Source organism: Thunnus thynnus, chromosome 10, assembly GCF_963924715.1.
Source record: "Thunnus thynnus chromosome 10, fThuThy2.1, whole genome shotgun sequence".
Taxonomy (NCBI): domain Eukaryota; kingdom Metazoa; phylum Chordata; class Actinopteri; order Scombriformes; family Scombridae; genus Thunnus; species Thunnus thynnus.
In genome coordinates, this window is record NC_089526.1 from 4020375 (window position 1) to 4034284 (window position 13910).

Below are 13910 nucleotides of genomic sequence, written 5' to 3' on the forward strand. Positions count from 1 at the left end.
GGAGGAGAAGACAGGCCATAATTGATGATCTTGTCAGAAAGACTTCTATAAACCTCAGCCAAGACTAAATGATCCGTAAGGTGTGTGTGTGTTTGTGTGTAAAAGAGTGTATGTATAGTGTGTGTGTCTACCTTGCAAATGCAACTGTACGTGCCAGTGTGTCTGTATGTGTGTAATTTCATGTTTTTATGAGTTTGTCTGCACTGTATATCTGGCGTGGGTGTGTATATGTGTCAGAAGTGTGTAACCTGTTTGCCATGTTTTTTTGCATGTGTGTGTGTGTGTGTGTGTGTGTGTGTCTGTGAGTGTTTCTTAGGGTGTGTGTGTGTGTGTGTGTGTGTGTGTGTGTGTGTGTGTGTGTACAGATGCATTTAAATACAAGCCTGTGTGTTGGCTGTAAAGTGTACTATGAATAGGCTTCATGTTTTTGCCTGCCGAAGCCTAAAATCTTCACCAGGGGACCAGTTTATATGAGGCTGTCCACCAAAACACACAGTAAAACAACACACACACACACACACACACACACACACACACACACTCATAAATACCAAGACACAGCTTTAGCAAAACGCAACAGATTCATCTGACTACACCACACCATTTTTGCTGTTTAATCTGTAAAATTGGATAGCAATTAATGGTAAAATACATTACAAAAATGAAGAAAATATATTATAAATTACAAAATACTACTATAAAATTTTACTTTATATTGTAAGGTGGATCATGGAAGCATTTTCTGATGTGCCACTGATTAATAATTGAGTTTAGGCAACTAAAACTGATTGCTTACGGCTTGAATAAGATCATATGGTTGTCATTTAATACTTCTGTACTTGATGAAAAGCCACTTTGGACTCAAAACATTGTATTTTTTCTAAATATAATACAGTAAAACCTTTTAAAGGGAGCATTCTTGTTTTGTGAGTCCTTGGGAGGCAGTTTTGGACTCCCTAAAGAGGAAAGATGTTTTGCACAGTACTTGAAAAAGACAGTAGTCATGACTAAAAGAAACCAATGCTGACTGTTGTCAGGAAATGGGATGCGGCCATGGTTTCTGATGTCAAAGTGAAATGCTTTTTAAACCCAACCATTCAGCTCCGGCTCCCTTCCTGGCATGCAATTACATCAGACTACTTCCTCTTTTGCTTATAAGAGAAGCGGCCGCATGTCAGGAAAACACAAACATACTGTACATCGTTTTAAGCATTTGACCAAATGGCCGATGCGGTTGTTTTTCTGGTGAGGTCGGCCTCAGATGAACCCATTTACACTGACACAAAATACTAATTGGAAGCGTTTATCTACAAAGAGAAAAAACTGAAAAACTCTGTGAGATAAATGGAGCTGTAACATGAGCTATAGATAAAACCATCTATCCAGGCTGTGATTCTGAACTGGATAAAATATAGTTCAGAAAAATTAGTGCGATTAACGAGAAGCATCAATCTAGGAGCTGAATTAACTGAATTATCCTCTATTAGTTAATTCTGTACCGAATGAACTGAACATGATTTTATTTTGGTGAACTTGTACTCCACTTGGCATGACTTTAAGAGTTAATTGAACATGTCATGATATAAACTGTCTTTGTATGATTCTGTATGATTCATCCCCCCCTCTCTGACTTACCGGGAGCGGCCAGGTTCTGGATCTGCGCAGGGACCTGGACGTTGGCCTCGGAGGCTAGCGTGAGGCGGCCTCCCTTGCCGATACGATCGCACATCAGGGTGATGTGCTTCTTGAGGCGGTCGGTGTCACGGGGGAGGCCCAGTACGGGGCCTCCAGCCTGGGCCAGAGATGTGGCCTGGTCCTTAGGGCTCCGTGAAAGACAGGTCCGCAGGAGGTGGGAGACGGCGGCGTCGCAGCTCTCCTCCCAGCCCTGAGGAGAGACGAGAGACAGATGTTAAAATGTCCACAACTCACTCATTCAGTCATGAAGGTAGAAAGGAAAGAGAGGAGGAAAGTTTTTTGGTTTTTGTTTTTCTTTTATTCTTCTTTTATTACCTTGCATCTATAAGTCAATTATATAAACATACATTTCTGTATGAATGGTGCAAAAAGCTTGTACAAAGAACAGGGGGGGTTAGAGGGCAGGAAGAGGAAGGAAAAGAGGGAAGGATAAGGGGAATAGTGGGGAAGAAGAGGGTAAGAGGAGAAGGAGAAAAGATGAGGAGGGAGCAGTGGAGATATACCAGGTAACGTAAAAGAAGGAGACATAAGCATAAGAGAGAAAATGATTAGAATAGAAGACGAGGATAAAGAGAAGAGATCTGAGGAAAGCATCCCTGTCTCCAAGATATTACATTAATATACTACTAAACTGTTTACCCAATTACGCTGGATTCCCAGCCTGGATTAGCACTACATTTATGTAGCTGCACTGTAGTCGGAGGGAGGTGGTTGGGGTGGCTGACGGGTGTACAAGATGCAGAACGTTAACACTAGAGATCAAAGTTTGCATCCCAGTCAAGTTAAAAAAGTTAGTGAAAGATCCTGGTTTCTCTTAAATGTTAATAAAAATGTTGACTTTTCTGTTTAATATTGCTGCAGTTTCTACTAGTGGTTATTGTACTGCAAGATTGGATATTTTGGTGGAGGAAAAACAGAACTACTTTGTCATTGAACATTTTTGTAACTTGCCAAATATGTTGATTAACAACATTACGTTTAAAGAAAACATAATCCAACCGGCATTATGTTTCTAGCTAAATGTATTTTGCTGTTGCGATTTAGTCATCGCATATGGACGTAATTTCTAGGGAAACGGGGTCGGGGGAAAGGAAAAGAGGAGGGGGACAAATAGGAAAAGAAAGGAAAAAGATTTAATGACCAATCATTGACTTTAAATCTTGATGCTTTAACGATGTTCTTGACATTTATAAAAGAGCAAGAAAATAATAAAACATGTAGAATCGAAAGGGCGGGACACACACACACACACACACACACACACAGAGTCTTAACTCATGCTACTACAAACCTCTGAACCCGTAACCAGAATGAATGGGTGACTTTGGATGGGTGAGTCTGAGGGAGAAGGGAGGGAGGTGGAGGGGGGAGTGTTGACAGGTACCCTCCCACCCTTCCCTTTTCCCTTATCCCCCCCCTCACACCGCCTCCTCCCCCTGCCTGCCGCCATGCTGATAGGCCCCTAATGAGCCATAATGACAGGTAATCAACCCTGTAATGATGATGACAGAGAGACACAGACAGAGACAGGGAGAGACAGAGAGAGAGAGAGAGAGAGAGGGTTGTAGAAGGTCAAGGAGATGAGATGATGACAGAGAGGAAGGCAGATATTAGAGACGGAGAATAAGAAGAGCGGAGGAGACGGAGGACGAGCAGAGATAAGGACGAAGGAAAGAGAAGAAGACAGCAGAGGGGGAAAAAAAAAAAAGAGTCAGGACAGAGAGAAAATGAGAGAGGAGGAGCGGGAGGAGGAAGAGGAGGAGGAGGAGGAGAGATGGGAGGTGGGTGACCTATTCTTACCACAATACCTCACCAGGTTATCAAATACTTGGAACAACATAACTGCAGGTTTCTGTGGAAACTTGGCACGCTCGTGCACGCGCACATTCTGACACATACGTTCCACATGCTGCGGAGGAAAATTAAATGTCTTTAACCCTAAACTGCAGACATTCATCCTCCCCGAACGAGAAGAAAGGAAGCAATGAAAGGTGGAGCGGTGCAGGTTTGGAACGCGGCCAGAGCGATAAATTAAGACAAAGTGCAGAAATAGGAGAGAAGTATGTTTCCCGTCCCCGGCAACAAGAGAGGGATTGTGTTATTCACTGATCTCTGAAGACAAAGGATGTTTGTGTTATCTAACGCTCACCGCTTGAACGTTTCGCGCTGAGTCAAGGGAGAGGTTTTTTTAGTGTTGAAAGGTGTTTTTGAGGGTGAGGTTTGTTTTAAGAACAAAGAGACTGCTTTGTAAAGTTTTCCCACCAGTTCAGAGAGCAACGAGTTTTTACTTGGTGAATATTAACCTGTGTTTCAATAATGGGAAAGCCTGTGCAGGTGAACACTCACTACCAGTTCAAAAGACCTGAGTCAGTATTATCTTTTAACATGCTTACAAATAAACTTTTTCACTTGTATTTACTTTATTTGTCTTATTTCTTTTATTCTATGTTACTGAATTTATTTGATCTCATTTTAATCAGGCACAATACACTCTCACATGTGTAGATGACACAGACTTTTTACAAATTAAACAAGAGAAGGAAGCATAACCTTATATGAACTGACAGGTAACTCATTGATTGGACAGTTGGAACAGCGACTGTTGTCATCATCAGTGTTATGCCATGTAGACACATAACACACATCTGAATGAACAGATATGCTTCTTCTGAGCCACTACATTGTCCACATGGCCTGCATATGGTTCATGTCTTTTGTCCTTATGTGCGTCACTACAGTGATTGTGCATTGGGCTCTGAGTGCTTCCAAAATACAGACGACCTACACTCAACATTGAGCCTGAATGCCTCCTGTGTAGACAAAAGGAGAAGGTCAAGGAGAGCAACATCTGTGTAGACACGTTGTTACATGGACATACAGGGAAAATCTAATTCTTGTGACTGACAACAGGTTAATTCAACACTTAAGTGTTCCTTGTTTGTTTATTTAAAGAACTAACAAAGATATAATTTATTATGAGCATTATTAGTCCAGATGGCAACTAGACCTCATATGTCATCAATAACATAAAGACGGGGAGTCTTGTGCTGTAATATTACAAGGGGATAGTTACTGTGTGTTTCACTCACTTTTTAATAAAACCCCTTTCTGATTGATCAGGGGGTATCCCTGCATTAATGGTTACCATGGTTGCTATACGATATGAGCATGCATGAATATATAAATTGCTTATATACGTTGCCTCTTTGACAGTTCCCATCATCAGGAGAAGGATTAAATAGTAGTGTAGCTTTTAAATTCATGGTAAAATTTGATATTTGTCATCTAATCCTGTGGTTTGCGTTCAAACCACTGATAAAACTGTATGAAGCTGGTTCAGGTGAAATACACGTAAATGCTTGCAGTAGCTTTGGTCCACCATGTTACTGAACCTGTGCTTTTCTATTGTAATTACTTCTAATGATGATCTGGGAATTGAAGTTTCAGTTCCATTAATGTACTCATGTTTCTCTGGAACAACATAATTAAAAAAAAATAGGTGTACTGAAGGATATTACCGTGTCTATTCCTTCACTAATTGAGCCACCTGAGTAGTTTCATCATTTCACTGTTATTGTCACTTTGGATGAAGATGTACATGGATGGTTAAAGACTATTATTTATTTATTTTATTTATATATACAGTGAAAGCTATAGAGACATCTACAGACTGTATAAGGAAAATTAGGTTCGACAGCAGGGAAATCCCAGATGTGATTGCAACATTGCTGGAACGGCCGTGGATAAAATGTTCCCGGGCCCAGCACACAACCTTGGAGGACTCCCAAGGAGACTGGTAAAGGTTCAGACGGCAATCTCTCTCAGTCCTGACATCCTCATCATGACTGGGAAAGTCATTTGAGAAGCCGGGGTTACGGCTCTGTGAAAACAATGTCGTACAGTAAATCTCTGGGGAAAAAATCATTCACACAATCACTTCCCTTGACCGTATCAGTGAATTCTTTTTACTGAAAAAAAAATACCCAAAAGGCTGCATTTGGTACAGTTAAGTATACAGTACAACAGTTACACTTTCTTCCACTGTGCAACTTCTGGGTGTAATCAACTTTAAATGCGACCAATTATTGTAAATGCTTGCTTACTGAGTATCAAAAGCCCTAATATGGTACAAAGGAACCTGTAATTTCAATAGAAAGCAATAGCATGCAGTGAGATTTTAAGTGTAGTGGAGTGAATTCTAAATATGAGCAAATTTAATTAACTAAAGTACATCAAACATTTACCAACTGTCTGGATAAATATTAATGTTCAAGTCGTATTTTCTCAGATGTCCAAGTTTGTTTAAAATGAAAGCAGCAGATATCAAAGAAGTGTCAGTTCTTCATTGGTGGATATTGTATTATGGAATGAAAACCATGTCAATAAAGTATGTGTGATATAGCGTTAATATTTTCTGTATAGTTTGAGGACAAAATGACCAAGAAATAGAGCAATGGAGGCATATGGAGATGAGGAAGGATGGGACGATGGACAGAGGGTCTGAAGAAATCTGGTTGAGCGTTCAATGATGATCCCAATATTCAGCTTAGATTCAGCATAATGCTGTTTGAATAAAAGAAGAAGTTGATGAGATGAGGAAGTCTGTGTGCGGTCCTCCTCCTTCTTAAAACAGTTCAAAGGCCACAAACACCAACATATAACTGACGGGATTAAGGTGCTTCGTCATTCAATCCCAATACTAACCCAAGATTATGTTCAATGCAATTTTTAAAGTTCACACATTTCAAAATATCTGCACATGGCAGCATGGGGTAAAGTTAAGATTAGGGAAGGACTGGTGCAGTTAGGGTTAAGCAAGTAAAACATTCGGTTAAGGGTTAAGGGTTAGGGTTAGGCTTGGGGTTAAGGTTAGGGTTAGGGTTAAGGTTAGGGTTAAGGTTAGGGTTAAGGTTAGGGTTAGGGTTAGGGTTAGGGTTAAGGTTAGGGTTAAGGTTAGGGTTAGGGTTAAGGTTAGGGTTAAGGTTAGGGTTAAGGTTAGGGTTAGGGTTAGGGTTAGGGTTAAGGTTAGGAGTAGGTTAACAGTTAATAAAAAAGTTAACTTTGATTGCAGATGTGTGTTGGATGCAAAATCAGGTCTCCATGCAACACACCCATCCACAACCCCTACAATCACAACTTTTAGTTTTCATATCTCTACATAAAAGTACAGCAAAGTACTCCCAGCACCGGCCCTGAAGGTTGGCAAAGGACATAAATTGTGAAGTGCAGAATTGTCCAACCTCCTGTATACCAGGCTGAGTACAGAGAGAGCTCTTGTCACGTTGTCTTAGGTTGGGTAGCAGTCATATGGAGCCAAACCGATTCAAAGATCTATCTAACATGTTTCATATTAAAACGACACATGGTTAAATAAAGAAACGAACCTATGTGGCACTGAAATTCAACTGATTGAACATTTCACCTCTCCTCAATGGTTCTTTATTTCACCATAAAGCTCAAAGAACTATTTGACTTTGTGCTGCAAGGAACTTTTTCTAAACATGTCCTTTACAGCCCTATAAATGATTCTGCGGTGGTACAAGCCTAAAGAAACATTTTCAGGTGCCATATAGAAATTTTTTGGTTAGGAGCGCAGGAAGCTGGTGCGAGGCGGGCTATGCGGCTGTATGATGGATTCTGGTAAAGTAAACAGAGGGCAGAGAATGTGGGGGTCACGCAAGAATAGCAGGCAGACAGACAGCGTCAGCAACTCTGTTCAGGAGCTGAGTGACAGATGGAAAAAGAGACAAAAGAGGGAGAGAGAGAGAGAGGGCGAAGGAACAAGGGAGGGAGGTTCAGAAAAAAAAGGAAGGAGGAAGGGAGGGGAAGGAGAAGCAGAGGGGAGAGGAGAGAGAAACAGACAGAGGTAAGAACAAGAGTTGGGAAACTAGAGACAGAGAAAACAGAGGGAAAGAGGAAAGTGAAGAAGAGAGAGAGGGATGGATAATGAAGACAGAAACAAGATACGGAAGATGAGTAAGAGGGAAACAGGAAGTAAACTAAGAATGCAGGTGGAAAGGGGAGGAAAAGTGGAGGAGAGGGTGAGGAGGGAGGAGGAAGACAGAGTACGGTAGATACAGTGACAGAAAAGAAGGATGAAGAAGAGTGGTGAGAGGAAGGAGGATCAAAAAAAAGAGAAAAGAAGAGCAGATGAGGTTAATGAGTGAGTGAGACTACGTCAGCTAAATCCTAAAATTCTCTTCTCGTGCAAAAAAGTCACGCATCCACAGCAGGCGTTTCAGCTCGTTTATGCAAATACCTCCCTCCACATTAAAACGCCAAAATGGGGCGCGTGTGGAGGACAGACGAGCAAGTCAGCTACAGAAAACCAGCAAAGAAGAAACGGTATACTGTTTCCGTTTCTGTGGCGGCTTCCTGACGTTTTGTGTATTGTGTGCAGATTACAACAACTTCAGTGAAAGAGAAGTGGTAGCCGTCCGCCATCGGGGTGTTTTTTCTTCTTCCTCTTCCGATGAAACGCCAATAAGAAACAATGAAATAAGATGTTACTGCCACCATGTTTGGTTACCGATATGACAGTGTTTCTACAAAGCTCTGTTTTCTCCGTACACACTATAACGTCAAGCTGGCGTTTTCAAATTACACACTTGGAGAAGCTCTGTTTTCAGGGGAGAAAAAAAAAACGGCATTTTAGTCTGGACGGAGGGTCAAAACCAATTGAACTGGGCCGAGTGGTCTGAGTGAGGAGAATGAAGAGTGTGAGAGAAGAAGAGGAGGGTGGCAAGGTGGAGGAGGACGAAGCAGGATGAGGAGGTTCAAAGAGGAAGAGAGAAGCATAAGGAGTGAGAGGAGAGAGGAAGAGGGAGGAGGAGAAAAAAGTAAAAAGAGAAAAGGAAGGAATGCAAGAAGAAGAAGAAGAGGAGGAGGAGGAGGAGGTGTTCTGGTTGGCTGCAACTAAATGAGACGTTTCGTTAGATACCACACAGATGCATTTCCTCTGCCGCTCCTCCTTTCCTCTCTCCTCCTCTTCCCTCTATCCACTTCTTTTCGTGCAGACAGGAGGAATTTCTCCTCCTCGTTCTCTCTTTTTCCCACCATCTTACTCTAAATATTTTCATTCTATTTAACTTCAGATAAAGATTTTCTGAGTGTGTACATGTACTGTCAGAAGAACGCCTCTTGTCTAAATCACAAAGTTTCTGGGAAGGAAAAAAAAAACCTTGTTTTCTGACTGGCAGACGCAACATTTTTTAAATTTTTAACATTTGTTGCACTTTGTACCTCAGCTGGATAATCACATAATCTAGGCTAATGTGATGAATGACATATAGGTCTTAGGTCATTTAATGTTCGGTTACATATTTCAATGTTTATTCTGGCAGCAGAGTGTCTGTTGATGTCTGTTTAATGGGATGAGAGGAAAAGTCATTTTACTGTCCAGATGACAGCAGTATTAGGATCTGTGAGCAGCAGCGAGCACTTATGGTTTTGTCCCATTAACTCTCTTATTGGTTGAGGTTTAAGCTCCATAGACACTACTCAGAGCTAAGAAAGGACTCGCAGACCGCAGCATGTTTCTTTGTAAAAATACAACATTATATTTACTTTGATTGACAGGTGACTAATTTTATGATTTTATGACAGTCAAAGCTGAGACAGCACGGACAGTGTTTCTGAGACAAAAAAATATTTTTGGTGACTAAAATTATAGTTCAGACTTACGTATTTGCATGCTATTTGTGATTTTAATTTTTGTGGTTAAATATATAAACAATGCTCTTATTCTCAATTATCTAGAAAACTAAAGGTCATTTTCAGTTAGATTAGCACATTAACAATAAAAAAAGCCATGTTTCTAATTCTTTTGTAGGACAAATTTGAATATAAATGGCTTCTTGTTTGGTTAGTATCTTAAGATTTGACCAGTTTTATGCCAAAACCGTCAAATTACAGATTAAGTTCTACCAAAATGTTATTCTTGACAGTGGGATCCCACCAGAAAGGCTACTGAACCATCCTGCAGACCACAAGACTGTGGATAATTACATCTCATCATCATAATTATCATCATCACACATTTGGATGAATTTAAGCAAAATATCACAGATGAAACGATTATAGAATCATCAAACTAGTGGTTGCATGAAATAACAAATGCATTAATGAATGATGCCTGCAAAAGTTTTTCAAAAATAATGCCATATTTAGAATTAAAGATGAATAAATGAATAAATGAATGAAGGAGCAGTAACGGTGGCAGATGAATGGATGAATGGTTGAATAAATGACAAATAGAGATGGAGATCTCTCCTCTCTGTCCTCCCTCTATTCTTCTCCGTGGATTTATTCTGATCCGTGACATTCCTGGTCTTTATCCCACTGAAAGAAAACTCTCTGAGAGACTCACCTGGAATGACCTCACCTGCACGGAGGCCACAGGAGGTCAAAGGTCAAGAAGTAGAGTGTGATGGTGGCATGTCCACTCTTAACACCCCGAATGTTCACTTGAGGACATGAGTAACTGTTTGAATGTGAGACCTGATATGAGATTTTAGATACACTGGAAATTTAAAGTTAATATTTTGCTTTTATTATTATTACGATAATAATTTTCCTCTAGTGCACCTGTCATATAATAAGATATACAGAGATTTTCTTTGACTTTTTTTGATAATTATGGTAAAAAAGCTTGTGTGCACAAACCAGCAAATTTGCACAAAGGTTTTTTTATTTTACTTTTTTATTCAAAGGGACATTTTAGTTTGTAAAAACTGAACTTGACCTTTTATTACCTGCTGATTTCAGCATTTACTTTGGTGAGTACAATGTTGCAGTCAGGATGCAATTTGTAACGAAATCAGAGGGGGAGAAGTCAGAACCACAGTGGGCCTATATAGATTACTACATTCTTACTACTTACTTACATCTTGTTTTTCAGTATTTCCATAGAGTACTCTGGGTCGCCTTGTTCAGGATAAGGTGCTATATGAATAAATTTGCCTTGCCTAAACTATGAAGCATATTAGTCTATTTATTGCAGCTGTTACAGTAACATTTATAAAATAATTATGAACTTTAATAAAACATTGCATTTGCAGGAATACTTTGAACCATTTTTTTCATCAAGCAGCGACATATTTTCACTCTCAGGGATGTGATGTCAAGTTCACGCCTTGTCTTTTCCTCATCAAACACATAGGAGATATTCTTGTAAGTCGCTGTTTAATTCATCTCTATGTGCAGCAAACTTCAATATTGAATAGAAAACAATCACGACATGAAATAACACAACATGCTGTTATCATAAAAATAAACAGGCTACAGTATATGACTACTATGAGTAAGAAAACAGTCTCCTGTCTTCTATTTATGCTTTCCTGTGTCGCCCCTCCTTTACCCACATCTCTGCAAGTCTCCGAGCAGGGAAGGAGGCGACCTCTGGTCCACTTACTGCATCATCACGTAGCCTAGATGCAGAGTCATCTCTGTTGTCACGCTAAAGACTCTTCTCACGTTGCAGCATTTTACATAGATTTTTTTTTTTAATAGCCTATTTTCATTTTAGATATTTTAAATAGTCTACGGGTGAAGCAGCATAAATCACTATGAGGGGGATAAATTTTTGCACTCACTCGGGGATAAAAATAACTCAGCAGAGGCAGGGATATATAGACCAACGCCCCCCACCACCCCCCACCCCCCCACACCCAGCAAATCGCACCCTGGTCGCAGCGCCGTATTGGAGCGTGTGTTGTAAAATTGTGCTCGTCACCATCTCTTCCAGTTTGTTGTCGCAGCACTGTATTGGAGATTGTGTTGTGATTTCTGAAAATAGCTCCTCAGACCTTCTGTTTGTCTTAATGTCGTGGACGTGACACTGATTATTGCTAATTCACTTAATGCCATTAATCCTATTTAAAATAACATATGCACTCACACAACCGCACTTGCATACACAGCACTCTGAGACTCATCAACTGACCCTCTCAACCTATTTCTGTCTACAATCTGTGTGTGTGTGTGTGTGTGTGTGTGTGTGTGTGTGTGTGTGTGTGTGTGTGTGTGTGTGTGTGTGTGTGTGTGTGTGTGTGTGTGTCCTGTAAAAGATATTTTATGTTCTGCTGTTTATGAAGACGCAGCGAGTGTGTGTGTGTGTGTTTGTAAAAGACGTGGGGTTGTCATAGGAGACTGGAAATAGACTTAGTGGTAATGAGAGGTTCAGGGGATTGATCAGAGCTATGGAAAAACTAACACACACACACACACACACACACACCGGTACACACTCTCGGAGTCTCTGTGGGGTGAGAAATCTTTCGTGGTCTGACTGCAGCAAATGGAGGAGCTCTGTCAACACGGCTGTTTATACGGTGCTGAGTCCCCCGCAGCATTCACAACACACACTCACACAGAAATATACGCTACGCACACTACACACACACACACACGGACACACACACACACGCACACACATACACATAAAGCTCAAACTCATGTCCGAGTCAGAGTCTGATTAAAGGGCGATTATAGGTCATTCATTCACCTTCATGAGACTTATCATGACCTTGACCTCATGAGTGTATCTGTGTGTGTCTATTCCAACACACACACACACACACACACACATACAGCTTTAATGCTTAAATCATAAACAGGTACCATAGAACACACTCTCTCGCAGAGCTGACAGGTGAGTGTTGAGTGGCTGAGAGAGTGTGTGTGTGTGTGTGTGTGTGTGTGTGTGTGTGTGTGTGTGTGTGTGTATTCCTCAGGGACCAGGAGTACTTAATGTATTTCAAAAGTTTTCAGAGTGTGTGTTTAAGCCCGGGCTGTGTTTACTGAGCAAGCTGCAGATGGATGACATATTAATGGCCTCCTGTGTGACTGTGTGTGTGACTGTGTGTGTGTGTGTGTGTGTGTTCGTACCAGCTGTGGTGTGTCCTGCAGCAGCGGGAGCAGCGTGGCCTCCAGTATGGCACTCTGGTCGGGGGTCAGGCCCTGCCACAGCGACAGCAGCAGCACCAGCAGGTGCGAAGCGCTCCGCAGACGGACGAACGCCTCCTCCAGCAGCGCCCGGTTCTCCTCCGCCGCCTCGGCGAGCGCCATCACCTGAAGGAGGGAGGAGGGGAGGATTATAATGTTATCACCATGGTGATAAGGTAGCTGAAGATTCACTGCTTTCTCAGCGGATCGTTGGCCTGCACAAACCCACTTCATGCATCATTCCAATATAATTAAATCATTATTAAATTACTGAACATACCTTAATCAAATAAGTGAATTAGTTGGAACAATGTTCTCTATCAGCCTCTAAATTAAAAGCCGCTGGTTCAGTTTGGTGGGAATTATTTTTTGACACAAAATGGTTGGAGGGCATTTTTCTTCCAGAGCAAACTGAGCTCACACAGCCTTCCTCAGCAGATGAGGTTTGATCACTTGCTGTGTTTACTTTAAGTGTTCAAACCTTCCATTATTCTGAGCGCTTTTAGTGCACGTCGGCTTACAAATTTAGCACGACAGTAAATTATTGACCTTTAAACAGTAGTTAACAAAAGTGGGTGAAATTGTTTTGCCAATTTGCGAATTTCAAACATGTTTCAATTTCAAAAGAAGGTATGGCCGTCAAGCTTAAAGACACTTAAACATCATAGAGAACAGTGAATATTAAATAGTGCTGCGTCCTATAGTCCTACATCCTGCATTAGTAAACATGAACATTAAATCTAACCATCAAATCAAATCAAACACACTGATATACCACATATTTACACTTTAGATTGATCTTTCACTATATTCTGCCCCATTTAACATCCTGTTTGAACAGGATTTTCATCACATTAAGGTAAAGATGCTATTCCAACTCAACACCTGGAGATGTCAACCTTTTGCAGAAAAGAGGACGACAGCTGTTCTGTTTTTGTACCATTTTGCTCTACGAAACATTAAAACACAAGATAAAACACAATTCAAGTGTTCTCCAAAGTAAGACTCAAAGTTTAGAAACCTGAAGATGCAGTAAAGTAAAACGTGTCCATGAAATTGAAGTGTGAAAATTTTTGAAAACATTCCCTCTTGAGGCCATTTCACTGATTTATTACACACATGCTGCCTTATTTTACAAGAACAAGGCATTTATCACTAAAAATACTACATTCCTGTATTGAAAATACAATATAATATCTAACAAATCATGAATCATCTTCTGGTTCTCTGAGGATCTGGTTCTTTTTGATTGAGAGCATTTTTTTTCTGTA

General features: G+C 40.7%; 1 protein-coding gene across 1 annotated transcript in view; it reads right to left on the reverse strand.

Annotated features, from left to right (window-relative positions):
• Positions 1-13910, reverse strand: part of bbs9 (Bardet-Biedl syndrome 9) — a 196700-nt gene that overhangs the window by 80997 nt on the left and 101793 nt on the right. The window contains exons 19-20 of the mRNA XM_067600493.1: positions 12583-12765; positions 1636-1885 (exon numbers count right to left, since the gene is read on the reverse strand). Of these exons, the coding sequence (XP_067456594.1) occupies positions 1636-1885; positions 12583-12765 (433 nt within the window). The remainder of the gene's footprint in view (positions 1-1635; positions 1886-12582; positions 12766-13910) is intronic.